General features: G+C 51.0%; 1 protein-coding gene across 4 annotated transcripts in view; it reads left to right on the top strand.

Moving 5' to 3' along the window:
• LOC138299778 (cytosolic phospholipase A2 gamma-like) overlaps positions 1-27,330 on the top strand; it is a 1,040,695-nt gene that overhangs the window by 928,322 nt on the left and 85,043 nt on the right. For 3 of the 4 annotated variants that reach the window (XM_069238328.1, XM_069238327.1, XM_069238329.1), the window contains exon 19: positions 21,606-21,771. The exons of the other annotated variant lie outside the window; for it this stretch is intronic. In XM_069238328.1, the coding sequence (XP_069094429.1) occupies positions 21,606-21,771 (166 nt within the window). The remainder of the gene's footprint in view (positions 1-21,605; positions 21,772-27,330) is intronic. 4 annotated transcript variants of the gene reach the window in all.

The following is a 27,330-nucleotide window of genomic DNA, read 5'->3' as shown; positions in this document are numbered from 1 at the left end:
CCTAACCCAACTTTTCTTGCCACATAAATTGATAATTTAAAGTTAAACTCTTTCACATAAGAGAGCCGATTCACAGCGCCATGGCCACCATGAGCATCATGTGAAGAGTTACACAAAAGGAAAAGAAGTTCGCTCGCAGTTAAACGTAACAGCAAAAGTGCAATTACCCATGTACCAGGGGCGATGGCCAAGGCGGTAGCAAAACCTCCCCAAGGAGGGACAAAGGTAAATCATTTTCCAATGCCATCAAAGGAGTGGTAGTGATGGGCGTGAGGTGGGCGTTGTTAGAAGCCCAGATACACACCAACAAGTCAGAAAAGCAGCACATGGACGCTGCAATGCTTGTCCTGAAAAAAATATATATATCTATCTATATATATATATATATATATATATATATATATATATATATATATCTATATAGATATATATATATATATATCTAAATAGATATATATATCTATATAGATATATATATGTGTATACATATATACACATATATATGAGACTCATGTCACAAATCTTTTTCTTTTTATACATGTGTGCTTGCCCTCGGCAAAGCACACATGTATAAAAAATAAAATGGCCCCATTGATGGTCACCCTAAGGGCTGACAACCAACAATTTGTTTTTTTTGGGTTTTTTTTACCCTGGGGGGGCGATCGGCCTCCCCAGGCAAAACTACGTTTTTTTTTTTCCCCTGGGGTCGGCACGTGTTCCAAGGGCCGACCCCGCCATTTTTTTTTTCTTTTTTTTATTTCTTTTTTTTTGTGGGGGGCGCGATCGCCCCCCAAAACAGTATAAATAATTTAAATATTGCCGGGGGGGGGTGGCCCTTTTACGAGGGGCCGACCCCCCCAAAGAAGATCCCTGGTGCCTAGTGGCGTTTCCTGGCCGTGGATCGCAGCCGCGCTGCGATCCACGGCCAGGAAACGGTGCCAGGGAGGCATTGATGGAAAGGGGAGAGCCTCCCCTTTCCATCGATGCCTCCCTGGCATCTGGGGAGGCCGTTTTGGCCTTTTTTTCCCCACCGGAGAAGGAAAGAACGCTTACCTCCGTCTCTCCTTCTCCGGTGGGGAAAAAATGTGACGTCAGCGCGCCTCGCGGCGTGCTGACGTCATAAGGGGGCGGGAGGGGGGTGGGATGGAGACGCGGAAGCTCTTCCGCGTCTCCTACGGTGAAAAATAAAAAATAAAAAATCCTCCGGTGCATTGCACCGGAGGATTTTTAACCCCCTCCCTGGTGTCGGCCACTGGTCGTGACCCGCACCAGGGAGGGAGTGTGGGCGTCAGCCAGTGGCCGACGCCCGCATTTAACGGGTTAATACACCCCCTGGAGTATAGAGAATACTTCTTTGTTATTGTTTTGGTGTGAGTGTTTGTGTTGCTGATTATACAGAAAGCATGCTGGTTCTTTCACAGTGCACAAATCATGCTAAATTCTTCCCCATAAAGTCTTCAAACATGATACTGGTGACTGATCATCCTTGTCACATGTATTTCCACCTGCTTGGCTCCCGTGTCTAACAATGTGAGTGCAACGTGAGTAAAAAGCTATTCAAGCCAAATCAATCAGTATTTCCTTGCTTGGCTTCAAGAGTTCTGGCTCTTGTGTCAGAGTGTTCCTGTGATGATCCTTGAAGTCTTGGTGTGAGTGAGCAGATTTCCTGCAACAAAGGATTTTGGTTCATCTCTTGGAAAAGGCAAAGCCCAGCAGCTTTACTAGTAAGATTCTCATCCTGCCCCCTGTGCACCTGAGTGCTTCAAGGTCAGTGTTATCAGATTTCTTTTACAGAGAAAAAGAGATAAATGAATGCAACTTTCTCAGGGAAAGACTGTTTATAAGGGTCAACATTTATTTCACAGAAACTGCTGTCTTTAATTTTTTTAACTTTGGAACACTATGGTAAAAGTCAATCAGGACATGTTTTTGAATTGACTATGCAATGAATGGGACTTTCTCAGAGAAAGACTGTTTATAAAGGTGAACATTTATTTCAAAGAAACTGCTGTTTTTTATTTTTTGAACTTTGGAACATTATGGTAAAAGTTGATCAGGACACGTTTTTGAATTGACTATGCAGTAATAGTCTTTTTCTTTTTACTTGCTCCGTTTGCTGGTAACTTATAAAGGATCCTGGAATTCTGCTGAAAGAATAGAGAGAAATGGAAAGACAATATTGCTTATGTCAATGAAAAGAAGTGAACATTAATGCAACTTTAATTTTACCTGTCAGCACTCACTGCCAGCATTGACTACAGCATTGACTACAGTGTGTGAATGTGTGTTTTGATTTATGTTACATTGTTTTCCACACACTAAAGGGCTATTCTCATTTTTGTTAATTGTCTCTCAAATAGGCATTGTGATATACTATAAAAGAGGCGTGCTTCTTTGGATTGGATGTCATGGGAGCTTCTGATACCAGTTTATCTCTTCCCTGCCCCAACTTCTCTATCCCTCCCCCCCCCAGGAGTTATTCCCTCAGTAGCTGTTATTCTAGGCTTTGAGAGAATAATTCATAGGAGTGTGGGTTACCTCTTCGCTCCCGCTGATATCTGGATTTGAGGTGAGTGGTCCTGGCATTGTCATCAACCCAGCCCATTACAATAGCCCCTCCACTTATTTGCACACAAATAAACACCCTTGGTACTAATACAAGTATGGAGTCTGTCAATTGATTCAAATATGTATTAGTGTAACAAGCTGTAAACATTGCAATTCAACTGTACAGTCATGTATACATAGGTATGTAGTGGGCAGCAGGGAACACACCAGGAGCCAGAGTGGGGCACATAGATCTGAAAATAGACATGTCAAAGGGTACAGTAAGTGGCCTTACAATATGGAAAATCAGGCTGCCATGTACAATGTCAAACACAAAACTGCACTGGAAAGTGAAGTCACAGTGTCTTACCTGTGTGTCACTGGAAGTGCTGTTGTATGAGTGATCTTCTGTTGTCCACATCTTCTTCCTCTGCATCCTCTTCCTCACTGTCCACAGGCTCCACTGCTGCCACAAGAACATCTCCAGGCCCATCTTCCTGAAGAAAAGGCACCTGGCGTCTCAAGGCCAGGTTGTGCAACATGCAACATGCAACGATGATCTGGCACACCTTCTTGGGTGAGTAGTACAGGGATCCACCTGTCAGATGGAGGCACTGTAACCTTGCCTTCAGGAGGCAAAAGGTTCTTTCAATGATCCTTCTTGTTCGCCCATGTGCCTCATTGTAACATTCCTCTGGCCTTGTCCTGGCATTCCTCACTGTGGTCAGTAGCAATGAGAGGTTGGGGTAACAAGAGTCACATGCAAATATTCGAGGGATTCCTGTAAGACATACACTCACTGTTAGAAATGGGGTTTCTGGGTGGCTAGGGTATGCACCTCAGCCAGGCAGAACTTACCCACTCTAGTCAGGGCAAGGGAGTTACATGTCCAAGATAACCTCTGCTCACCCCCTTGGTAGCTTGGCACGAGCAGTCAGGCTTAACCTGGAGGCAATGTGTAAAGCGTTTGCACAACACACACAACACATGTGACGCAATATCCCCACCACAAAGGAATCACAATATCAGATTATATGAAAATATACTGTATTGTACATAACGTAATTATTAGACCAACATCACATAACAGTACTATCCTGCTACCTTAGCAGTTGTCAGACATCACACATTAGTTACTCTGCAAACTTAGCAGTAGTCACACATAACACACAGGTTACTCAGTATTCTGCAACATAAGCAGTAGTCAGGACACACGTTATCACATTAGAACACTTGTCATAAGAATATCATAAAACGCCCATAGTAGGAACATTAGAAAATCTATGGCAAGTTAGGGAAACATATTAGCAAGTCATGCCCATAGAAGGAACATTTGCACATATATGTAAAAGCATCATAGAACAGGTAGGCAATATATCACAATTAGCAAAGTCTGTAGAAAGAACTTCAATTATAGTTATATTGGTCCTTTTAAAAGTACCTGTCTTGATGAAGAGGCACTTCCAGTGCCTGAAACGAACAATGGGGCCCCAATCGCTCCTCTGCGCAAAAAGGGGGCCTCCCTGAGCATTGAGGACTGAGAGGGGCGGCACGCACCTTCTCTGAATTCCTGACGGGCCCCTTCTGGGACCCGTGATCACTGGGGGCCCCCTGGGCCTCCACCGGCCCTCTCCATGGGGGACCCAGGTCAGGGAAATCCTGCGAGTAAGGAAGGGGGCGCCACGCACCCCATCCGAGTTGAAAACGGGCCCCTCTGGGGACCTGCGAACTCCTGGGGTCTCCCCGGGCCTCTACCGGCCCTCACACGGGGGGAGACTCCCAAATAAAATACCACTGGCCCACGAGAGGGCCAACCAGGGAGCCGGCGGCACGGGCGAGCCTCCGGTGAGGCTGCCGCCGGGCCCATAGTGGTAGGAGAGTCATCCGGGACTCCCGCAAGCGAGGGAGAGGCGTCCTCCTCTCCCTCGGAGTCCCGATGATGTCCTGGCCCAAGGTGGGGCCTGTCGGTGCCCCGGGGGCGCTCCTCGGAGCGATCCCTACCCCGGGGGCACCGCTAGGAGCGCGCTGGCTCCTGATGGGGACAAGAAGGTTGTCTTTGTGCCCTGGGGGCACCGGTAAACGCACTACACTCGTGATTTACCAAGTTAACTTCTCCGGGCTGCGGCGGTGATCCGGGGAGCATCCATAAGGCATTTTTAAAGCGCCAAGGCCAATCTGAGGCCCGGGCTGCGGCGGTGATCTTCTGCAGCAGTTATCAGAAAGAGCGCTCTTCCCAAGCGCTAAGTCAACACTGTAGAAGATTGGTGCAGGGGTCAGGGGCCACAGCACCCCGCCCCTGGGAACAATAAGCAAGGAAAAGGTACAGGGCTGGTGGGCCCAGCTACAGCCCAGCACAAGGGGTGCAGATGGTGGCAGTTCCTCCTAGTGACCAGGCAGGTCACAGGTCAGCACAGCAGCAGCAGTCCAAGGCGGTTTCCTGGTGAGTCCATTCATCAGCGTTCTGTGTCCAGTTTCAAGTTCCAAGAATGTTCAAATTGTGGGGAAAATTCCCCTGTACTTATAGTCAGTTCTTACAGTGTTTTACAATGATAGGGAGAGGAGGTTCCAGCCAGTTACAACTGGTTCTGGGAGTGCCCCCTCTCTCCTTTCAGCACAGGCTCCAAACATCAGTGGGGGGTTAACGACCCTATTGTGTGAGGCCAGGGCACAGCCTTTACAAATGTAGGTGTGTCCCGCCTCTCCCTTCTCTCAGCCCAGGAAGACTATTCAGTATGCAGATGCACCTCTGTGACACCTCCACCCTCCCTGTGTACAGGCTGTCTGAAAAGTATGCACAAAGCCCCAACTGTCACTCTGCCCAGACGTGGATTGGAGTCAAGCTGCAAAACACCAGAGTCATAAGCACAGATAAATGCGCACTTTCTAGAAGTGGCATTTCTGTGATAGTAATAAAAAATACACCCACACCAGTAAGCAGTATTTATTATCACCATCACAACCATACCAAACACGCCTACGCTACCCCTCATAAATCAGACAATACCCCTTACACATAAGGCAGGGCATTTCTAATGCAATCCTATGAGAAGGCAGCACTCACAGCAGTGAGACACCAAGTTAGGCTGTTTGTCACTACCAGGACAGGCCATGCAATATGGCACATGTCCTGCCTTTCTACATACATGGCACCCTGCCCATAGGGCTAGCTAGGGCGTACCTTAGGGGTGACTTACATGTAGTAAAAGGGGAGTTCTGGGCCTGGCAAGTAAGATTAGATGCCAGGTCCCTGTGGCAGAAAACTGCGCACACAGGCCCTGCGCTAGCAGGCCTGAGACAGGTTTGAAAGTCTACTTCAGTGGGTGGTGCAAGCAGCGCTGCAGGCCCACTAGTAGTATTTAATTTACAGGCCCTGGGTATAGAGATACCACTGTACAAGGGACTTATAGGTAAATTAAATATGCCAATCAGGTATAAGCCAATCATACCAACTTCAGATGGGAGAGCACCTGCACTTTAGCACTGGTCAGCAGTGATAAAGTGCTCAGAGTCCTAGAGCCAACAGCGAGAGATCAGAAAAACCAGGAGGAAGGAGGCAAAAAGGCTGGGGATGACCCTGCGTAAGGCAAAAAGTCCAACACAACCCCCTGCCAGCCAAAAGCCAAGGGAGAACAATCAATACCTTGATGTACTTCCCTGATTGGGGCGATGGAAGAAGAACCCAGGCCCACAACAGCAGGGGCATGTTCCAGTTCTACGCCTTCCTGACTCCACTTGGATCTCTCTGTCAATGCTTCCCAGGCAGCCTAGACCAACCTACGGGGGTTCTCAAGCTGCCAATGGCCAGAACCAGGCCCCAGGCCATCTAGGAGCCTCTGGTCTCTGAAACCATAACGAGTGGGGGGCGGTAGCCCCAGGTGCAAAGCAACCTGTCTCCACTCCACTTCCAATCAGTTCAGGGGCTCTACCCTGCCACTGATCAACCAACCTAGGGTCCGCACCCATAGGTTCTACAGGGGCTAGAGGCGAGGCTCTCCTCCCTCTACCCCTCCTTCTAGGATCTCGCCCTCCTCTCCTAGGAGGGTTATCACCAGAATCCACACTTGCCAGGGTGCTGGGTACAGCAGCCCTGCACAACTCTCTCGACAGCCCAGGATCACTACCTGGCGACTGACCACCCAACCTAGGGACGACACCCTTGGGTTGCACCGGGGTCCGGGGCGGGCTTCCCACTCCCTGAACCCCACTTCCAGAGTCCTGCGTCTCCCCACCTCGGGAGAAGCCACCAGAAGTTTCACACGGGGAGGTGAGCACACTAACCGCCCCCCCAACCAGGTCAGAGTTTACCCCCTGAAGCTGTCTATCTAGTCCAGGGATGACACCCTTAGACTGGACCATTGCCCAGCGAACCAGGACTTCCTTGGGAGCACACCTACCCCCTACCAGATCAGAGCTTACCCCCTGAATCTGGCAATCCAACCCAGAGTCACTACCCTGCAGTTGAAACACTGCCTGGTGCACCAGGACTTCCTTGGGAGCACACCTACTCCCCATCAGGTCAGAGTTTCCCCCTGAAACTGATCATCCAACCCAGAGTCACCACCCTGCAGTTGAATCATTGCCTGGCGCACCAGGACTTCGTGGGGGGCACACCTACCCCCACCAGGGAAACACCTTCCCCAAGGGCCACACAAGACTCTGGCTGGCGCAGGTCTCCTGACCTCTGCCCATCTGACAGAGTCTGGATTCCCCCTAGCCCCGAAATGGTCTCACCAAGGTTATTCCTGGGGTGCTCTGCCCTCAGAGCTGACCCCTGACCCTCCAGGTTCTCCACTGGGGCCCGCAGCCCCCTCTCAACCCTATGCCTGGATTTCCGCCTCCTCCGCTGTAGAGCGAGACTACCAGACACCAGGACCGGCGGAACGCTATCACCAGTCACGCCCCCAAGTCCTAATGACAAAATGGGATCCTTCTGAACAGCTGGCCCTACGGCACAGGCTAGGCTCACCTCCTGGCATTCACTCATGGAACTTTCCAGGACCTGGGACAGGATCTCGGGCACTTTGGGCCTCAGCCCAGCCCCATTCCCTCTCCTCTGAGATGGGACATGGGGTCCCTCACCCACCCCAGTCCACTGGGACCTACGTGGGACACTCCATTCCTTTCCCACCCCACCTGGTTGGGAAACACCTAGACCACTCTCATTATGAACACCCCCTAATGCCACACCTGACCCTCTGGTACGGAACCAGAAGTCTGCCTCCTTTGCAAGCTCCCTGGGGTCAGAGAGCTCACACACTGACAAGTGTTGGCGTAGCTCTGAAAAACAACAACGAAGCAGGTGCTCTCTGACAATCAGAATAAACAGCCCTTCAAAATTGTTTACTGTGCTACCCTTCACCCATCCATCTAGTGCAATGCACCAATCCTCCACAAACCCCTCCCAAGACTGGTGGGACAGTTTCTTACCACCCCTAAACCTTGTTCTGTATTCCTCAGGGGAAAAACCATACTTCACAATCAGTGCATTTTTTACAGCGGAGTACCCCTCCCTGTCACTCTCTTCTAGAGTCAGTAGGGCATCCCTCCTCAGGAATAAAGCTCCCTAGGCATGTTCCCCAATCCTTCTCAGGGATCCTGCGCTCTACCAGAGCCCTCTCATATTCCTTTAACCACTGACGTATGTCAACCCCCTCTTGGAACCTAGTTACCAGATCTATGGGTATGTGAGGAACATCTCTGCTACAGCACTGTACATTGCTGCCACCGCTGGACTCCACCTGCAGCGCTGGTGAGTCCAGAACCTTCAGACTGCGCTCTAGAGCGAGTCTTTCTCTGGCAAAGGCCCTCTCTGCCTCTGCCAGAGAAAGACTGTACTAAGGCCTTCTCTACCTCAGCCCTTCTCTCCTCAACAGCTAGGTGCGCTAACTGCAACTTCAGGTCCCTCTCTTCCCACCTATCTCTTAGCTCATCAGGCATCAAGGAATGAGAGGTAGCCCTGCTTCTGACACTGGACACAGCAAGGGACTCCCTATCACTGGGGCCTTCCCTGTCAACTGGCGTCCCCACCCGGTCATTCTCACCCTCCTGATCAGTCTCTCTACCACTCTCTAGGGATGAGGTCTGGGAGCCCTCCCATTGGGAACCCTCGCTACACTCAGGATCCTCTGGGTACTCCCTAAGCACACTCCCTCCCTGGGTATATGTCACAAACCTTTCAAAGAAATTCAGAGTTCTCCCGAGGTCCCCTTCTGCAGGCAGCCCTCTCTCTCTACAGAACCCCTCTAATTCCTCCTGCGTGTAAAACGGCAGGTCCTCTAAATCAAAGGTAAGTCCCATCTTGAAAAGGTACAAATAACTCAAATGTGACAACCACAATACCCAAGAGTGAGAACTGAAAACAGGAAAAATGACCAAAGAGAGAAAGTTAAGAGAAGCCAACCATGTGATAGTCTAAAAGCAATCCTTGTAGTGAAATAATGAGTCAAAATGGTATTGTGCAAGCGCAAGTCCTATCCTCACCGCTGATGACCAATGTTAGAAATGGGGTTTTTGGTTGGCTAGGGTATGCACCTCAACCAGGCAGAACTTACCCACTCTAGTCAGGGCAAGGGAGTTACACGACCAAGATAACCCCTGCCTACCCCCTTGGTAGCTTGGCACGAGCAGTCAGGCTTAACCCAGAGGCAATGTGTAAAGCGTTTGCACAACACACACAACACATGTGACGCAATATCCCCACCACAAAGGAAACACAATGTCAGATTATATGAAAATATACTGTATTGTACATAACGTAATTATTAGACCAACATCACATAACAGTACTATCCTGCTACCTTAGCAGTTGTCAGACGTCACACATTAGTTACTCTGCAAACTTAGCAGTAGTCACACATAACACACAGGTTACTCAGTATTCTGCAACATAAGCAGTAGTCAGGACACACGTTATCACATTAGAACACTTGTCATAAGAATATCATAAAATGCCCATAGTAGGAACATTAGAAAATCTATGGCAAGTTAGGGAAACATATTAGCAAGTCATGCCCATAGAAGGAACATTTGCACATATATGTAAAAGCATCATAGAACAGGTAGGCAATATATCACAATTAGCAAAGTCTGTAGAAAGAGCTTCAATTATAGTTATATTGGTCCTTTTAAAAGTACCTGTCTTGATGAAGAGGCACTTCCAGTGCCTGAAACGAACAATGGGGCCCTCCGGCGCTCCTCTGCGCAAAACGGGGGCCTCCCTGAGCATTGAGGACCAAGAGGGGCAGCATGCACCCTCTCTGAATTCCTGACGGGCCCCTTCTGGGACCAGTGATCACTGGGGGCCCCCGGGCCTCCACCGGCCCTCTCCAGGGGGGTCCCAGGTCAGGGAAATCCTGTGAGTAAGGAGGGGGGTGCCACGCACCCCCTCTGAGTTAACAACGGGCCCTCGACCTGCGAAATCCTGGGGTCTCCCCGGGCCTCTACTGGCCCTCACACGGGGGGAGACTCCCAAATAAAATACCACTGGCCCACGAGAGGGCCAACCAGGAAGCCGGCGGCACGGGCGAGCCTCCGGTGAGGCTGCTGCCCGGCCCGTAGTGGTAGGAGAGTCCTCCGGGACTCCCGCAAGCGAGGGAGAGGCATCCTCCTCTCCCTCGGAGTCCCGATGACGTCCTGGCCCAAGGTGGGGCCTGCCGGTGCCCTGGGGTCGCTCCTCGGAGCGATCCCTACCCCGGGGTCACCGCTAGGAGCGCGCTGGCTCCTGATGGGGAAAAGAAGGTTGTCTTCGTGCCCTGGGGGCACCGGTAAACGCACTACACTCGCGCTTTACCAAGTTAACTTCTCGGGCTGCGGCAGTGATCCGGGGAGCAACCATAAGGCATTTTTAAAGCGCCAAGGCCAAGCTGAGGCCCGGGCTGCGGCGGTGATCTTCTGCAGCAGTTATCAGAAAGAGCGCTCTTCCCAAGCGCTAAGTCAACACTGTAGAAGATTGGTGCAGGGGTCAGGGGCCACAGCACCTCGCCCCTGGGAACAATAAGCAAGGAAAAGGTACAGGGCTGGTGGGCCCAGCTACAGGCCAGCACAAGGGGTGCAGATGGTGGCAGTTCCTCCTAGTGACCAGGCAGGTCACAGGTCAGCACAGCAGCAGCAGTCCAAGGCGGTTTCCTGGTGAGTCCATTCATCAGCGTTCTGTGTCCAGTTTCAAGTTCCAAGAATGTTCAAATTGTGGGGAAAATTCCCCTGTACTTATAGTCAGTTCTTACAGTGTTTTACAATGATAGGGAGAGGAGGTTCCAGCCAGTTACAACTGGTTCTGGGAGTGCCCCCTCTCTCCTTTCAGCACAGGCTCCAAACATCAGTGGGGGGTTAACGACCCTATTGTGTGAGGCCATGGCACAGCCTTTACAAATGTAGGTGTGCCCCGCCTCTCCCTTCTCTCAGCCCAGGAAGACTATTCAGTATGCAGATGCACCTCTGTGACACCTCCACCCTCCCTGTGTACAGGCAGTCTGAAAAGTATGCACAAAGCCCCAACTGTCACTCTGCCCAGACGTGGATTGGAGTCAAGCTGCAAAACACCAGTCATAAGCACAGATAAATGCGCACTTTCTAGAAGTGGCCTTTCTGTGATAGTAATAAAAAATACACCCACACCAGTAAGCAGTATTTATTATCACCATCACAACCATACCAAACACGCCTACTCTACCCCTCATAAATCAGACAATACCCCTTACACATAAGGCAGGGCATTTCTAATGCAATCCTATGAGAAGGCAGCACTCACAGCAGTGAGACACCAAGTTAGGCTGTTTGTCACTACCAGGACAGGCCATGCAATATGGCACATGTCCTGCCTTTCTACATACATGGCACCCTGCCCATAGGGCTAGCTAGGGCGTACCTTAGGGGTGACTTACATGTAGTAAAAGGGGAGTTCTGGGCCTGGCAAGTAAGTTTAGATGCCAGGACCCTGTGGCAGAAAACTGCGCACACAGGCCCTGCGCTAGCAGGCCTGAGACAGGTTTGAAAGTCTACTTCAGTGGGTGGCGCAAGCAGCGCTGCAGGCCCACTAGTAGTATTTAATTTACAGGCCCTGGGTATAGAGATACCACTGTACAAGGGACTTATAGGTAAATTAAATATGCCAATCAGGTATAAGCCAATCATACCAACTTCAGATGGCAGAGCACCTGCACTTTAGCACTGGTCAGCAGTGATAAAGTGCTCAGAGTCCTAGAGCCAACAGCGAGAAGTCAGAAAAACCAGGAGGAAGGAGGCAAAAATACTGGGGATGACCCTGCGTAATGCAAAAAGTCCAACCCTCACCCTTAGGGACAACCTCACACCCATATACCTACATGAACTGGGTGGGGACCATGGGCTCACCTATTAGCCACACCCTGTGCCTCTGGAGTTGAGACATCACATATGGAATGCTGCTATTCCTCAAGATGAAGACATCATGCACAGGGCCAGGATACTTGGCATTCACATGGAAAATGTACCGGTCCGCCAAAAACACCATCTGCACATTCAGAGAGTGATAGCTTTTTCTATTCCTGAACACCTTTTCATTCCTCCGGGGAGGACCAATGCGACATGTGTACCATCAATGGCACCAATGATGTTGGGGATATGTCCCAGAGCATAGAAGTCAGCTTTCACTGTTGCCAAATCCTCCACCTGTGGGAATATGATGTAGCTGTGCATGTGTTTCAGCAGGGCAGACAATACTCTTGTCAACACGTTGGGAAACACAGGCTGTGACATCCCTGATGCCATGGCCACTGTCGCTTGGAAGGAACCACTTGCTAGGAAATGGAGCACTGACAGGACCTGTACTAGAGGGGGGGTTACCTGTGGGCTGGCGGATAGCTGGAATCAGGTCTGGAACCAATTGGGCACACAGTTCTTGGAATGTGGCCCTATTAAGTCTGTAGGTTAGGATAATGTGTCTGTCCTCCATTGTCGCCAGGTCCACCAGGGGTCTCTACATTGGAGGATGTCTCCATCTCATATTCATCCTCAGTGGTTGAAGTCTAGGGAGAAAAACGGTGAGCAGAGGGTCATATTCACACATCTATTGAATTAATGATGCATCTCTTCCTTTATGGAACCAGTATGTGAAGTCTAGAGTCAGATTATGTGCCAATGTCTGCTGTGACGCAGTTAGGTGTAATGGCCTGTGCCCCCCTGAAATGGCGGCTGCCTGACCTCTCAGGAGAGACAAGTGGAAATGAGGTAATTCCGCTGGCATTGTGCGCCGTAGCGGTCGGCGGTCGATGACCGCCGCGCAACTTCACATTGGTTAACATTAGGCCCTATGGGTTCCAGGAGCCTATAGCGACGTACGCCGCCAGTGACAGTACCCACCGCCACGGACGTGACCACCATTTTCTATCGGTTCACTCACTTGCTACCTGACCTTCAACAGGAGAGGACCTACACTGCAAGTGCTGCTGTGACCTGTGTCTGGAAGCGACAATGGCTCATGTGTCTGAGGAAAGGCCCCCTGCCTTCACGTCGGAGGAGTTGGAGAGACTGGTGGATGGGGTCCTACCCCAGTACACTTTACTCTATGGTCCTCCAGACAAACAGGTGAGTACATTGTGAGCATGATGCATGGGCCATGAATCTATGGAGTGCTGAGTGTGTAAGCCACATGTAGGGGGGGCTATGGTGTCCTGGGCAGAGTGCTGCATCTATGGTGGTCAGTGTCTGTGCGTAAGGGTATGGGAGGGATATGGCGGGCCATGACTATGACAGTACGGACGGTATGACTAATCCCTTTTCTGCTGTATTTTTCCTGCAGGTCAGAGCTCATCAGAAAAAGGGTATTTGGCGTGCCATCACCAAGGAGGTGTGGACCCTGAGGGTCTTTGACAGGCGGAGCACCCACTGCTGCAAACGGTGGGAGGACCTGCGCCGCTGGGCAAGGAATCTGGCGGACGCCCAGCTGGGGCTGGCCTCCCAACGAGGAAGAGGTGGCCGTAGTACCCTGCCCCCCCCCCTGATGTTCCGCATCCTGTCAGTGGCCTATCCGGAGTTGGATGGGCACTTGAGGGCATCACAGCAGCCACAAGGGGGTGAGTACAGATTCAGAATCATGACTTTGCACGCGTTAAGGTTTTACCTGGGTGGGGATGTGGGCTGTGGGTGCCCCTTGGCCAGGGTGAACATGGCAGGGTAGGTCCCTTGTCGGGCAGGCTCTGAAGCACTCCAACCCCAATGGTGTTAGTGGGCATCTACTACTGGTTAGGGCCCTGTTGGTTTCAGGTGTGCAGCTGATGGCATTATGCTATGTACCTCATGGGCTGGTGACTATCATTGTAACTGGTAGTGCATGGCCTAGTATATAGGGCTGCTCCTTGTGTGTTGTGTACGCCAACGGTAGTGTTGTTGCTGGCATTGACCAAGTGTATCCTCTGTCTTTACCCCCCCTTTTTGTTTTGTTACCCTGTCCTTGTGTGCATTAGCATCATCTGGCGGAGGAGCAGAGGCACTGGCGACGGTGGGAACTGCATCCCACATGGACCTGGAGGCCGAATCCACCGACAGTGAGGGCACCAGTGGGACGGAGGGCGAGGATAGCACCGCGATGGAGACAGGAGGGGACACCACAGACAGCGAATCCTCCTCCGATGGAAGCTCCCTGGCGGTGGCGGACACCTCTGTGCCCACCCCAACAACAGGTACAGCCGCCACCCCCCCATCAGCACTGCCCTCCCAGCAGCCCCTCAGCGTGTATCCTGTGCCCCCTCACCCAGGAGGGTAGGCATCTCCTTCACCCCAGGCACCTCAGGCCCTGCCCCAGTCAGCCCTGCTGTCCTCAGTGAGGAGGCTATTGACCTCCTGAGATCCCTCACTGTTGGGCAGTCAACCATTCTGAATGCCATCCAGGGTGTCGAGAGGCATTTGCAACAAACAAAAGCATACCTGAAGGGCATTCACCCTGGCGTGGCGGTCCAACAGAGAGCATTTCAATGATGGCAGCCATTTTCCCTGTCTCCAGCCTCCCCCTCCAACTTCCTCTACCCAGTCCCAATCCTCTCAACCCCAGCCTATCCCAAGCACACCTTCAGACCAGCAGTCACCCAAATCAACACACAGAAGTGGCTCAGGCAAACAAAAGCACCACACTTCATCTCACAGGCACTCACATAAGCACCATCCCCATGCAGACACACCAACATCCACTGCCTCCACTGTGTCCCCCTCCTCCTCGTCGTCCACCTCCCTCCCAGTTGTGTCTCCACTTGCACCTGCATGCACTACATCCTCATCCACTACCTCCATCACCAGCATGCCCATCACTACACACCCCTCACTGGCAGTCACCACCCCCACATCCATGCACACGTCCCCTGTGTCCTCTCCCACTGTGTCTGTTACCCCTCCTCCCAAAGTACACAAATGCAAGCACACACCCACCAAACAGCAATCCATCTCACAACAGCATCCAGCTCATGCACCTGCACCCAAACACAGCAGACTGACACCTCCTACAACCACTCCCTCTTCCTCCACTCCCAAACCTTCACCCTCTTCCCGCCCCAATGTCCCTAAGAAGCTTTTCCTAGCTAACTTTGACCTACTCCCTGCACCTTCCCCCCGTCCTTCACCTCGGGCCAGGGTGGCCAGAACACAGCCCAGCACCTCAGCCACAAAGTCCACATCCACTGTGGTTTCTGCAGCTGTCAGAGGCACTAAGGGGGCGCCCGTCAGCCCAGCCAGTGTGCCACCAACCCTGCCAAGGCCAAGAAGATTCTGTCACCTGGCAAGCTCAAGAAGGGGACAGCATCCAGCAAGAAGAAGGAGCCACAGCTACCCAGCAAGGCCATGTCAAAGTCTCCAGCTGCCAGACCCAAGGTCACACCACCATCTGCCAAGGGCAGGAAGGGGCACAAAACACCAGCCGTCCGGGCCTGAAGGTGAAGGCCTGGTGGCTACCAGCACAACCGGCAGCACCGCCACCTGCACCACAGCCAGCACCGGCACCTGCACTGCCGCAAGCACCACCACCTGCACTGCCACCTGCACCGCCGCAAGCACCACTACTGTCAGCAGCAGTAGCCCCAGTGGCCAGCCGTCCGAGTCTGCAGGAGAAGAGCTGGGGCCTCCCCCCACCACTGGCAGCACCGGCACCTGCACTGCGGCCAGCATCACCACCTGCACCGCCGCAAGCCCCGCCGCAAGCTCCGACACCTGCACCGCTGACAGTAGCACCACTGCCAGCAGCAGCAGCCCCAGTGGGCAGTCGTCCGAGGCTGCAGGAGAAGGGCTGGAGCCTCCCCCCACCACTGGCAGCACCCCCACCAGCACCGGCACTACCACCACTGTGCAGCTGTAGCCGCCAGTGGTTGGACTGTAACCCTACCTCCATGGAGTATCATGCATCCTGGCAGCTGCAAATCTTGTGGCTCTGACACCCAGGTGAGGGACTGTGACCTGGCACTCCCCAAGTGCTGAATCACTGGGTACAAAGCTCCCTCCAGAACCAGTGGAAGAAGGCATGAACTCACCCTATCCTTGGCAGGATGAAGCACACTGGGCACAAGGCCCACTCCAGAACCAGTGGAAGAAGGCATCCACTCACCCTATCCTTGGCAGGATGAAGCACACTGGGCACAAGGCCCCCTCCAGAACCAGTGGAAGAAGGCATCCACTCACCCTATCCTTGGCAAGATGAAGCACACTGGGCACAAGGCCCCCTCTAGAACCAGTGGAAGAAGGCATCCACTCACCCTATCCTTGGCAGGATGAAGTACACTGGGCACAAGGCCCCCTTCAGAACCAGTGGAAGAAGTCACCCACTAGAGAGACTGTGGCTTTGCACTCCCAGGAACAAGCAGTGGGCAAACCACCCACTACAGAGACTTTGGCTTTGCACTCCTCAGGAGGAAGCAATGGGCAAACCACCCACTAGAGAGACTGTGGCTTTGCACTCCCCAGAAGGAAGCAGTGGGCAAACCACCCACTAGAGAGACTGGCTTTGCACTCCCCAGGAGCAAGCAGTGGGCAAACCACCCACTACAGAGACTGTGGCTTTGCACTCCCCAGGAACAAGCAGTGGGCAAAGCACCCACTTGAGAGACTGTGGCTTTGCACTCCCCAGGACCAAGCAGTGGGCATGTATCCCCCTCCAGGAGCAGTGGCATAGTACCATCTTCCGGCTGAGGTGCTCCCCTTTCCCTCTGAGGTGCCTGTGTGTTTTCGACCTGATGCCCCTGCAGGAGTCAAGTGTGGGCTTGGCCTATGTGGCATGGCCCAGTGGGCCACGGACTATTTTTGTGTGGACATTGTCCCTCGTTTTGGACATATTGTATATATTGTACATACAGTTTATTTATTCATGAACGTATTTCTCTAAATTTCTAATATTACACTAATTTGACTCCATTCCTTTTGTCCTTGCGTTATTCCAGAGGGTTACGGGATGTATATGTAATGTTGTTGCATGTGTTTATGTGTGTAGTGTTAGGGGTGATGGTGGGGGTGGGGGTGTTGCGTGTGTGTGTCACTCTATTTTTCCTCCCCCCTCCTCCCCTGTGTGCTAGGTGCAGTACTCACCATGGCCATCATTGCCGCCGTTGGTACTCCTGGTATATGTGCAGATACACCAGCATGGGAAGGACGTGCAGCTTTTGCTCCATGGCGTCCTGGTTCTTCCTTGTTTGTTGAGAGGTGAGTCGTTTCCCTTCAGAACACTGTTTCTGCCGTGACTTTGATGGCATCGGTACCACCCCGGAAAAGGTGGCAGATAGGCCTGTTGTAATACAGTGGGCAGAACCCTGTCTTCCGCCTGACTGTTGGCAGTTACCGCCACGGTATTTGTTGTTACCGCCGTGGCAGTCGGAGTGTTAAAGTGGCTGTCTGTGTTGGCGGCTTCTGCCATGGTCATGATTCAATTTTTCTTACCGCCGGCCTGTTGGCGGTGTTACCACCGCTTTAACACCGACCGCCAGGGTTGTAATGAGGGCCTATGTTGGAAATTAAACATTTGAGCTTCAAACTTTGCTCAGATGGATAATGTCTCAAGTACTCTTTTAGGAGTCATACTTATATTTCCAGTGTTTCAGTAAGAATTAGTGACAGAAGAAAAGTTGGCAGCAGGAAAGAAAAGGGCAGTCAGTGTCAGTGAATTTGCCGGTATTGAGTTACAATGGCAGCATTGAGTTGAATGAGCTGCATAGCTACATCTGTTGATGAAATGAAATGGAAGTGGGAATGAGATATGGGAGAGTTTAAATGATTTGAGGGGTTTACTAATTAGAGAATGGGTGCATGATGATCACAGTGCTTAATCTGAGCTGGTGGTTTCAGGTGAGGGCCACCGGTACTCATTTTCGGGGATCAGCATTCAGGGCAAGAGAGAGAAAATCACAAAAGTAAGTAAGAAGGAGTAAGAGACAAACAGTAAACAGTGACAAAAGGAGAATGCAGGGCTGAAACATATCCTGTAAGAGTGTGATACAGAGACAGGGAGTATGTGGTGGTGGAGGAAAGAGGCATGAGATGGAATCCAGAAAACTTAGTCCTGGTATGTGGCACACAGCACCCAATAGTGCCAGCTGTGGACCACTGAGCAAAACTTTGGGCCTTTTCACTTCTTCTTTTACAAATAAGGCACTGTGATCATGTATGTTTGGGTGATGTTGAAAAGAGTCATTTGATTGAACTTGGAATTGTGAGGGTGAACATGGGAGAAAGAGGTATTATAGGTTTGCTCATTAGTAATGTTCTTTACATTCAGATTTCCATATGTGTGACCACATTGATTTTAAATTAGAATTACCATTAATAAAGGATATGAGGAACAGTGAAATGGAGATTCTCAGAGTCCATTAGAGCTTATGGGGATGAGTGCATGGAAGAGAAAATGGAAGACTGAGGCCAGAGGTAAGGTTCAATCATAGGCAGTTAGTTGATTGGGACAGGGTGTCATTTACATTTGTTAAGAAAGGTGCTATATAGGTCATTGTTTGCAAATCAGTAACGATGATACAGGTTTTGGATGATAGTTTAAGAGGATACATTTTGAGACAGAGCTAGAAAACATCAGAAGTTGTATTCAACAGCGAGACATTGGGGCTGGTCCAGGCCATGATCGTCACAGATCTGTAGGCTTCTGGTCAGCTTCCACTTTCACCCTCATCTGTCACTGGACGATAGATTGGAGGGAGAATGAGGGGGCTAAATAATCTGTGATGGCTCAAACCCACTTTAGGCCTAATACCAGTATTGCATGCAAGTGCTATTTTGGGCACACTTGAGGAGTGCTTGATTTTCTGTGGGCTATAGAATAAGACCACCTGATCACTGTTGCGGAGGGAGCCACTGTAAACAGCCCAGGGGTCCTCTTTCTACCTGTAATCCTCACAGGTATTCCCTTGGATGCTGGGCTACTGCTGCTTCAGGCGGTGAAATGATACCCCCTATATTCTAAAGAGAGGAAGACATGGGTTTAATGGATCCATTATATAGGTATTGCCTAAGGTGACATAGGTTTCATGGTTCCATTATATAGGTACTACCTAAGACTGTACATGACCAGCAAGAAAAGGATGAAGAAAGGGTGATTTCTTCACCTCAAATGAGTTGTCCTCTAAAGTCGAGCCTCTAAGTGATGTGCAGTTTTCTGTGGCAGTGCAGACTATGGCCCTCATTCTGACCCTGGCGGTCTTTGACCGCCAGGGCGGAGGACCGCGGGAGCACCGCCGACAAGCCGGCGGTGCTCCAATGGGGATTCCGACCGCGGCGGTAAAGCCGCGGTCGGACTGGCACCACTGGCGGGGTCCCGCCAGTGTACCGCGGCCCCATTGAATCCTCCGCGGCGGCGCAGCTTGCTGCACCGCCGCGGGGATTCCGACCCCCCCTACCGCCATCCAGATCCCGGCGGTCGGACCGCCGAGATCCGGATGGCGGTAGGGGGGGTCGCGGGGCCCCTGGGGGCCCCTGCAGTGCCCATGCCACTGGCATGGGCATTGCAGGGGCCCCCGTAAGAGGGCCCCTACATGTATTTCACTGTCTGCTGCGCAGACAGTGAAATACGCGACGGGTGCAACTGCACCCGTCGCACAGCTTCCACTCCGCCGGCTCGATTCCGAGCCGGCTTCATCGTGGAAGCCTCTTTCCCGCTGGGCTGGCTGGCGGTCTGAAGGAGACCGCCCGCCAGCCCAGCGGGAAAGTCAGAATTACCGCCGCGGTCTTTCGACCGCGGAACGGTAACCTGACGGCGGGACTTTGGCGGGCGGCCTCCGCCGCTCGCCAAGGTCAGAATGAGGGCCTATGTTCCTTTCCATCAATGCACTGCATGCATATTTAAGGACAAAAATATCTGATTGGTGGCATTGCTGTCAAGTGGTCTTCCCAGGGTTGTTTCAACAACTTTATAGAGTGGGCCCAAGGGTGGCTCTTCCAGATAGGTGGATTAGAGATTAATGTGATGAATGGTTTGATAATACTCCTGTTTTATGTCTGTTTTGAGCATCACTAGTTACTATGGAGATCTTGTTAACAGGCCAAGTCGATCCAAAAGGAAGGTGTTTCAGATATTTTTATTATCTAAGAGCTTGACTAACTTTCCAGATGGGTTGAAGGTGCTGTTGTTTATAACTGTGTCCACCTAATAAATACTGTTAACCCTAAATATTCCATTCAGGGCTGGGGTGTGTCAGTCAATGTGAATATTTAGTGTGTTCAAAAGGAGGCTGCGGTTCGGTTGGATTCAGTGGGAGTAAGATAGTATGGACAGGATTCTAGGAAGTTTGTGATCCACAAACCTGTAAAGCAGTTTGAGCTAGCTCCTACTATCGGCATTCAAGTTACTGGGGTACATGAGTGATGGGGGTACTTTGTGGTGAAGTTCGCAAGACTAGTCAAATTCCTGGAAACACGCACCTACTAGACAAAGAAGATGGTAGAGAACTATGATGTTGAGAGTGAGAGGCATCATTCTGCTTTGTACTTAAATGAGAAGGTGTAAAATGCAGTCTAGTAAGACTGGAAAGTGAATCCAACAAGTTCCTGATAACGAGCTCCTACATTTTAATCAGATGAAACAAATATTAGAAAGCAAAAGATGTCTATTGGCTCAGGTAAGGTTAAATAACTGAGAAACCAGCAATAGGATGTGTAATGTTCATTGGGAAAATGAGAGCAACATCCAAGACTATGGACCTCATTACAACTTTGAAGGTCCCATCACAGGACAGCCGAAGCCAATGGAGGACTCTGCTGTCATCCCGGCGGTCCCCCCCCCCTTCATATTAAAATGTTTCCACCCGGCTGACTGGCAGGAAGATACACTGCTATGATATTGGTCTCTGCTCCCTTAAGGGAGTGGAGGCCCATATTGTAGCACTCCAGCACCCTCGGAATGCACACTGTCTGCTCAGCAAACAGTGCGCATTCTGAGGATGCTGGGCAGGGAGGCCCCTGCACTGCCCATGACACAGGCATGCCCCCACCGTGGCCCCCCGCACTGTGTTTCCGCTAGCCTTTTCATAGCAGGCTCCCCACCGTGGAAAGGCTGGCAGAAACACGAGTCGTGATCAGCGGCAGCTGAGTTCAGCGCCGCCATGGCTGAGCACGAGTCCAATCGCCATCAGCCCGTTTGGAACCTTAAGCCCGGCGTGGATGGCACTCCACTGGCGGTCTGACCACCAGGCTTGTAATGTGGCGGTTGGACTGCCTGAAGTGCGGCGATCCCACCGTCACCGTGGGGCTGGCAGTCTCAAGACCGCCAACATCATAATGACCCCCTATGTTTAGGGTGGGAAGGGTATATAATTCTGGCTAGGAGGAGAACAATAGAAAAACTAGACAATGTTGAGTGGTTAATAACAGTCTAAAAAGGATTGAGCCTATACTATACTATAGCCTACACTACGGCTAAGTTCCCACAATAAGGATCCCACAAGCAATGTTACCAGCCCCCTAAACTGAGAAATATATGTTTTTTGCAGCATCTTTAAGGTTGGGGTAATCTTGGATTCTTAGTCATAATGAACACCTATGGCCAACCTATTTGTTGCTCACTAATTCTCACTGAAACTGCTTGCAATTATCCACATATCTCATTTTGTCATTTTTAGACCCTGAAACTAACTGCTGAATACTGCAGAGCAAACAATATTCCATTCCCACATATTGATGTGGACAAGGATGAAGAAGAAACACCCTCGGGATTCTATGTCTTCAAAGGTCCCAATGTCCCTACAGTGTTACACATCCCACTTTTCAACACAGGGAACTGTGCAGGTCAGAAGACATTAATTGCTTAACAACTTTAGTTTACAATCCGTTTTTGTGTATTTCAGTTTTATTCATCGGCATATGAAATATTTTAGTTGCATTGAGTAGCGCAGTACTAAAAAGGTATGGGGTCATCCTGAATTACTCTACCAGTTTTAATTGCACAGATGTTTCTATCTCAATCTTCTCATTTGAATGTGTGGTTTCACATGTAAACCTCATACTTGTATAGCACAGTTTTACCCTGTAAGTCAGGCTTCTGGGTGCTGTATGCATACCACTGTGGAACCCTTCCAGGCTTTCCCTGTGAAGTGCCCACTCCTGGGCACCCCCACGGTGAAGCCAGGCATCACAGTGCTGTTGGGGATGTTGTGGAGATTAAGCAAGCTATTGCCCAGTGTTGGACTTTTGCTTTTGCAGGGTCATCCCCAGACTTTTTTGCCTCCTGCCTCCTATATTTTTCTGACATGTTGCTGTTGGCTTTTCAACTCTGAGCACTTTACCACTGCTAACCAGTGCTAAAGTGCATATGCTCTCCTGTTTAAATTGTATGTAAGTGGTTTATCCATGATTGGCATATTTGATTTACTAGTAAGTCCCTAGTAAGGTGCACTAGAGGTGCCAGGGCCTGTAAATCAAATGCTACTAGTGGGCCTGCAGCACTGGTTGTGCCACCCACATAAGTAGCTCTGTAATCATGTCTCAGACCTGCCATTGCAGTGTCTGTATGTGTATTTTTACACTGTAAATTCGACTTGGCAAGTGTACCCACTTGCCAGGCCTAAACCTTCCCTTTCCTTACATGTAAGGCACCCCTAAGGTATGCCCTAGGTAGCCCCAAGGGCAGGGTGCAGTGTATGGATAAGGTAGGACATATAGTAATGTGGTTTATATGTCCTGACAGTGAAATACTGCCAATTTCGTTTTCACTGTTGCAAGGTCTGTCTCTCTCTCATAGGATAATATGGGGGCTACCTTTAAATATGATTAAAGTGTAGATTCCCCTAGAGAAGAGATGGACAGGTGGAGTTTGGGATCCCTGAACTCACAATTTAAAAATGCATCTTTTGGTAAAGTTGATTTTGAGATTGTGAGTTTGGAAATGCCACTTTTAGAAAGTGAGCATTTTCTTGCTTAAACCATTCTGTGACTCTGCCTTGTTTGTGGATTCCCTGTCTGGGTCAGTTGACAGTTGGGTTGTTTTTCACCTCACACCAGACAGTGACACAAAGGGAGCTGGGGTGTGATCTGCATTTCCTGATTAGCCATCTCTGCTAGGAGGGAGGGGTGGAGTGGTCACTCTCATCTGAAAGGACTGTGCCTGCCTCTGACAATGCTGTCTCCAGCCCCCTGGTGTGTGTCTGAGGCCTTGCCTGGGCAAGGCAGGATTTCACAAGAAGGTGTGAGTCCCCTTTGAAGGAAGGTGACTTCAAAGACTAAAATGGGTATAAGAAGGGCATCCAAACTTACAAACTTTAGAAACACTTCTGGAATCAAGGGGAACCTCTGCCTGGAGAAGAGCTGATCGCTGAAGAACAAGTGCTGCCCTGCCTGTGACTGTGCTTTGTGGAGCTTTCCTGCAGTGCTGCTTCTGCCAGAGTAAGAGGGCAAAGACTGGACTTTGGGTGCCTTCCATCTTGAAGAAGAAATCTCCAAGGGCTTGATGTAGAGCTTGCCTCCTGTTGTTGAAGTCTCAGGGATAGCAAAGACTTCTTCCTGCCAGCACCTGGAGTCTCTGGAGAGACCCCTACTCTGCTCTGTGGTGCCCTTCCAGTTCCTGGGACCCTGAAAGGAGAGGCTGGCAGCCTAAGGACAAAAATACACGCACCGAGCGCCGTGCGGAGAAAAGATCGACGCGAATCCGATCGCGGCTGAGAAAACGACGCGACGCCGGTTCCGCAGCTGAGAAACGACGCCGCAGGAAACGCGACCAAAGAATCGACGCCCGGAGCAGGAGAAACGACGCGCAGCATCGCTGACGAAGGCTGAGAGATCGCAACCTGCGCCGCGGGACTTTCGGACCGTCGCGTGGCTGGCTGTTTCGACGCGCATCGCCGTGCCGAGTTGTTTTCGACGCATATAACCGTGCAGGGTTATTTTCGACGCGCACAGCCCGTGCGGGGTTATTTTTGACGCAAACCAGGTACATTTACACGCTAGCAGCGCTAGTGTGTTGTTACAACTACCTAAAGACTCTTTTTATTTTAAACCTTTTTAAAAATCATAACTTGACTTGTGTATGTTGGATTTTTGTCGTTTTGGTCTTGTTTTGTCTAGATAAATATTTCCTATTTTTCTAAACTGGTGTTGTGTCATTTTGTAGTGTTTTCATTAAGTTACTGTGTGTGTTGGTACAAATACTTTACGCCCAGCACTCTGAGGTTAAGCCTACTGCTCTGCCAAGCTACCAAGGGGGTAAGCAGGGGTTAGCTGAGGGTGATTCTCTTTTATCCTAACTAGAGTGAGGGTCCTTGCTTGAACAGGGGGTAACCTGACTGTCAACCAAAGACCCCATTTCTAACATTGGTGGCAGCGGTGGGATTTGGACTTGTATTTGTACTTGACATACAGTAATTGAGTGTACACTACTGTTTTTGATCTCAGACCACTACGTGACCACATACTACTTGTCTTGTGATTCTGCTTTTTGTTCTCTGATGTCCTCCTGGAAGTATTGATGATATTTTTGGACTTTGTTTTTTGGTTGTGAAGCCTTTGCAGAAATGGAAGTCAATTTCTGGCACCTATCTATGTATAAAAAGTGGCAGCTTAAAGCATTCTGCATGGAAAGGGGACTGGCTGTGAACAAGAAATCCAGAAGGGAGGATCTTGAGTCAGCCCTGTTTCAGGATGAATTGAAACGTTGTCAGGCAACACCACCAAATGAGTCTGAGGAGGATAACTACTCTGAGGAGGAGGACTACTCCAAAGAGGAGGGCAGTGGCCCTGAGGAGGGAACAGAAAGAGATGATAGGCTCCTAGCTCGAATCCGGAGTCTGGAAGAGCTTAAGAGGGCCGAGGAGAAGAGAGCCTTAGTCCTGGCAGAAAGGAGGAGGGACTTAGAGATTAAAAAAATGATTTATGCTTACGAGCTTAAATTGAAAGAGCTGGAAGTCATGAGGGCTGAGTCCAGCTGGAATGGTGGCAGCAACAATTGTATATCCAGTGATGCTGCAGAAGTGCACATGCCCAGAGAGGTGGTGCCCTACTTGAAGGAGGGAGTTAACACACGCCAGGAGGTTCAGGGGTATGAGGTAGCTCCAGTGATGCACAGGGTCCCTGAGGTGGATTGGGGAACTGGCATGGGGAGTCATATTCCTACTGGTGGGAGGGACACTCTACTGACTCTAGGTGAGAGTGACAGGGAGAGGGGTTCCCCCCAGGTAGAAGTCCTGGTTATGGAGTGTGAAAACATCCCAGAAGAGTGTGGGTTGAGTGTCAGGGACAGTCAGGTACTGTCTCACCAGTCTCAGGAGGGTGATGTGGGGTGCTTTTTCAAAGCAGAGTCACTGGATGGTTGGGTGAAGGGTACTTTGGTTAATTCATGTGAGGGGCTGAGTGATGTAATTGCTGGAGAGCATATGTCTAGTCCTTATTTTCCAGAGCTATGCCAACACCAGGTGGAGTGTGAGTTCTCTGACCCCAGGGAGCTTACAATGGAGGCAGACTGCTGGGTGAGTACCAGAGAGTCTGAAGAGGCATTTGGGGGTGCTCCTGAGAGGAGTGGTCTAGGTAGTTCCCAACCAGGTGAGGTAGGGAAGGATTGTAGTGTCCCAGGTAGGTCCCAGTGTAGTGGGATGGGTGAGGGACCCCATGTCCAGTCTCAGAGGAGAGGGAATGGGGATGGGTTGAGGCCCAAGGTGCCCGAGATCCGGTCCCAGGTCCTGGAGGGTTCCCTGCGGGAACACCAGGAGGGGAGCCTAGCCTGTACCATAGGGCCATCTGTTGAGGGAGACCCCACAGTGTCAGGAGAACTTGGGGGGGCGGCTGTAGCCAGCGTCCCACCAGTTCTGGTGTCTGGCAGTACCACTCCTAGTGAGGGGGTGCAGAAGTCCAGACAGAGGGTTGAGAGGGGGTTGCGGACCCCAGTGGAGAACCTGGAGGGTCAGGGGTCAGCTCTGAGAGCAGAGCCCCCCATGAATGACCTTGGTGAGACCATTTCTGGGCTGGGGGGAATCCAGACTCTGTCACATGGGCAGAGGTCAGGAGACCTGCGCCAGCCAGACTCTTGTGTGGCCCTTCGGGACAGTGTGTCCCTTGAGGGGGGTAAGTGTGCCCCCCTGGAAGTCCTGGTGTGCCAGGCAATGGTTCAACCGCAGGGTGGTGACTCTGGGTTGAATAATCAGGTTCAGGGGGTAAACTCTGACCTGATGGGGGGTAAGTGTGCTCCCAAGGAAGTCCTGGTGTGCCAGGCAGTGGTTCAACCGCAGGGTGGTGACCCTGGGTTGGATGACCAGGTTCAGAGGGTAAACTCTGACCTGGTAGGGGGTAGGTATGCCCCCCAGGAAGTCCTGGTTTGCCAGGCAGTGATCCAGTCTGTGGGTACAGGCCCTGGATTGGGAGGCCAGGTTAAGGGTGTCCCCCCTGACCTGGAGGAAGGGGCTACTGCTAACAGTGCCCCTACCATGTTGTCTTCTGGGGGGGCCGCTCCTAGTTGGGTGGTTCAGGACCCCAGAAGGGAGGGCAGGGGGAGGGAAGCCTCACCCCTGGCCCTGGTCCAACCTGAAGGTACAGACCCCAGGTTGGAGGATCAGTTGCAGGTTAACATCCCTGCACTGATGGAAGAATTGTGCAGGACTGCTTCTACAAGCACCCTGACAGTTTTTGACTCTGGGGGTGCCGCTTCTGCAGGGAGGGTACAGAGCCCCAGAGGGGAGGACCAGGGTCAGGTTGTCATCCCTGACCTGGTGGAAGAGAGAGTGGTCAAAGGGTGCCAGGCACCTGGGGCTACCACCCCCCACTCTCCACAGTCACAGTGGTTAGAGAGGCCTGAGGTCGGGCTCTCATCCCTGACAGTTGTCTGGGGCCACTGTGGCTTGCTGTCCTGGTGGACAGAGTTGCCCCTGGGGGGGGAAGGACGAGAGTCACACCCCAGGGGTGGAGTGGGCAACACCATTGTGTTGGCCCTGGTGGTACTATCTGCCCATTGCAATACATCTGTGAGCAAAGTAAAGTTAGGTGTTGCACAGATGGTGTCTGTAGATGTGGAGAAGGGTTCCCCATGGGTTAGCTTAGTGGGCCCTGAGAGTATGGACAGAGGGATCCAACTGGAGTCAGGAAGGCGTAGAACTGGAGCATGCCCCTGCTGTTGTGGGCCTGGGTCCCTGTTCTATCGCCCCAATCAGGGAAGTACATCAAGGTATTGATTGTTCTCCCCTGGCTTTAGGCTGGTAGGGGGTCGTGTTGGACTTTTGCTTTTGCAGGGTCATCCCCAGACTTTTTTGCCTCCTGCCTCCTATATTTTTCTGACATGTTGCTGTTGGCTTTTCAACTCTGAGCACTTTACCACTGCTAACCAGTGCTAAAGTGCATATGCTCTCCTGTTTAAATTGTATGTAAGTGGTT

This window comes from Pleurodeles waltl, chromosome 6 (genome assembly GCF_031143425.1).
Source record: "Pleurodeles waltl isolate 20211129_DDA chromosome 6, aPleWal1.hap1.20221129, whole genome shotgun sequence".
Classification (NCBI taxonomy): domain Eukaryota; kingdom Metazoa; phylum Chordata; class Amphibia; order Caudata; family Salamandridae; genus Pleurodeles; species Pleurodeles waltl.
This window is presented reverse-complemented; position numbering and strand designations above follow the sequence as displayed.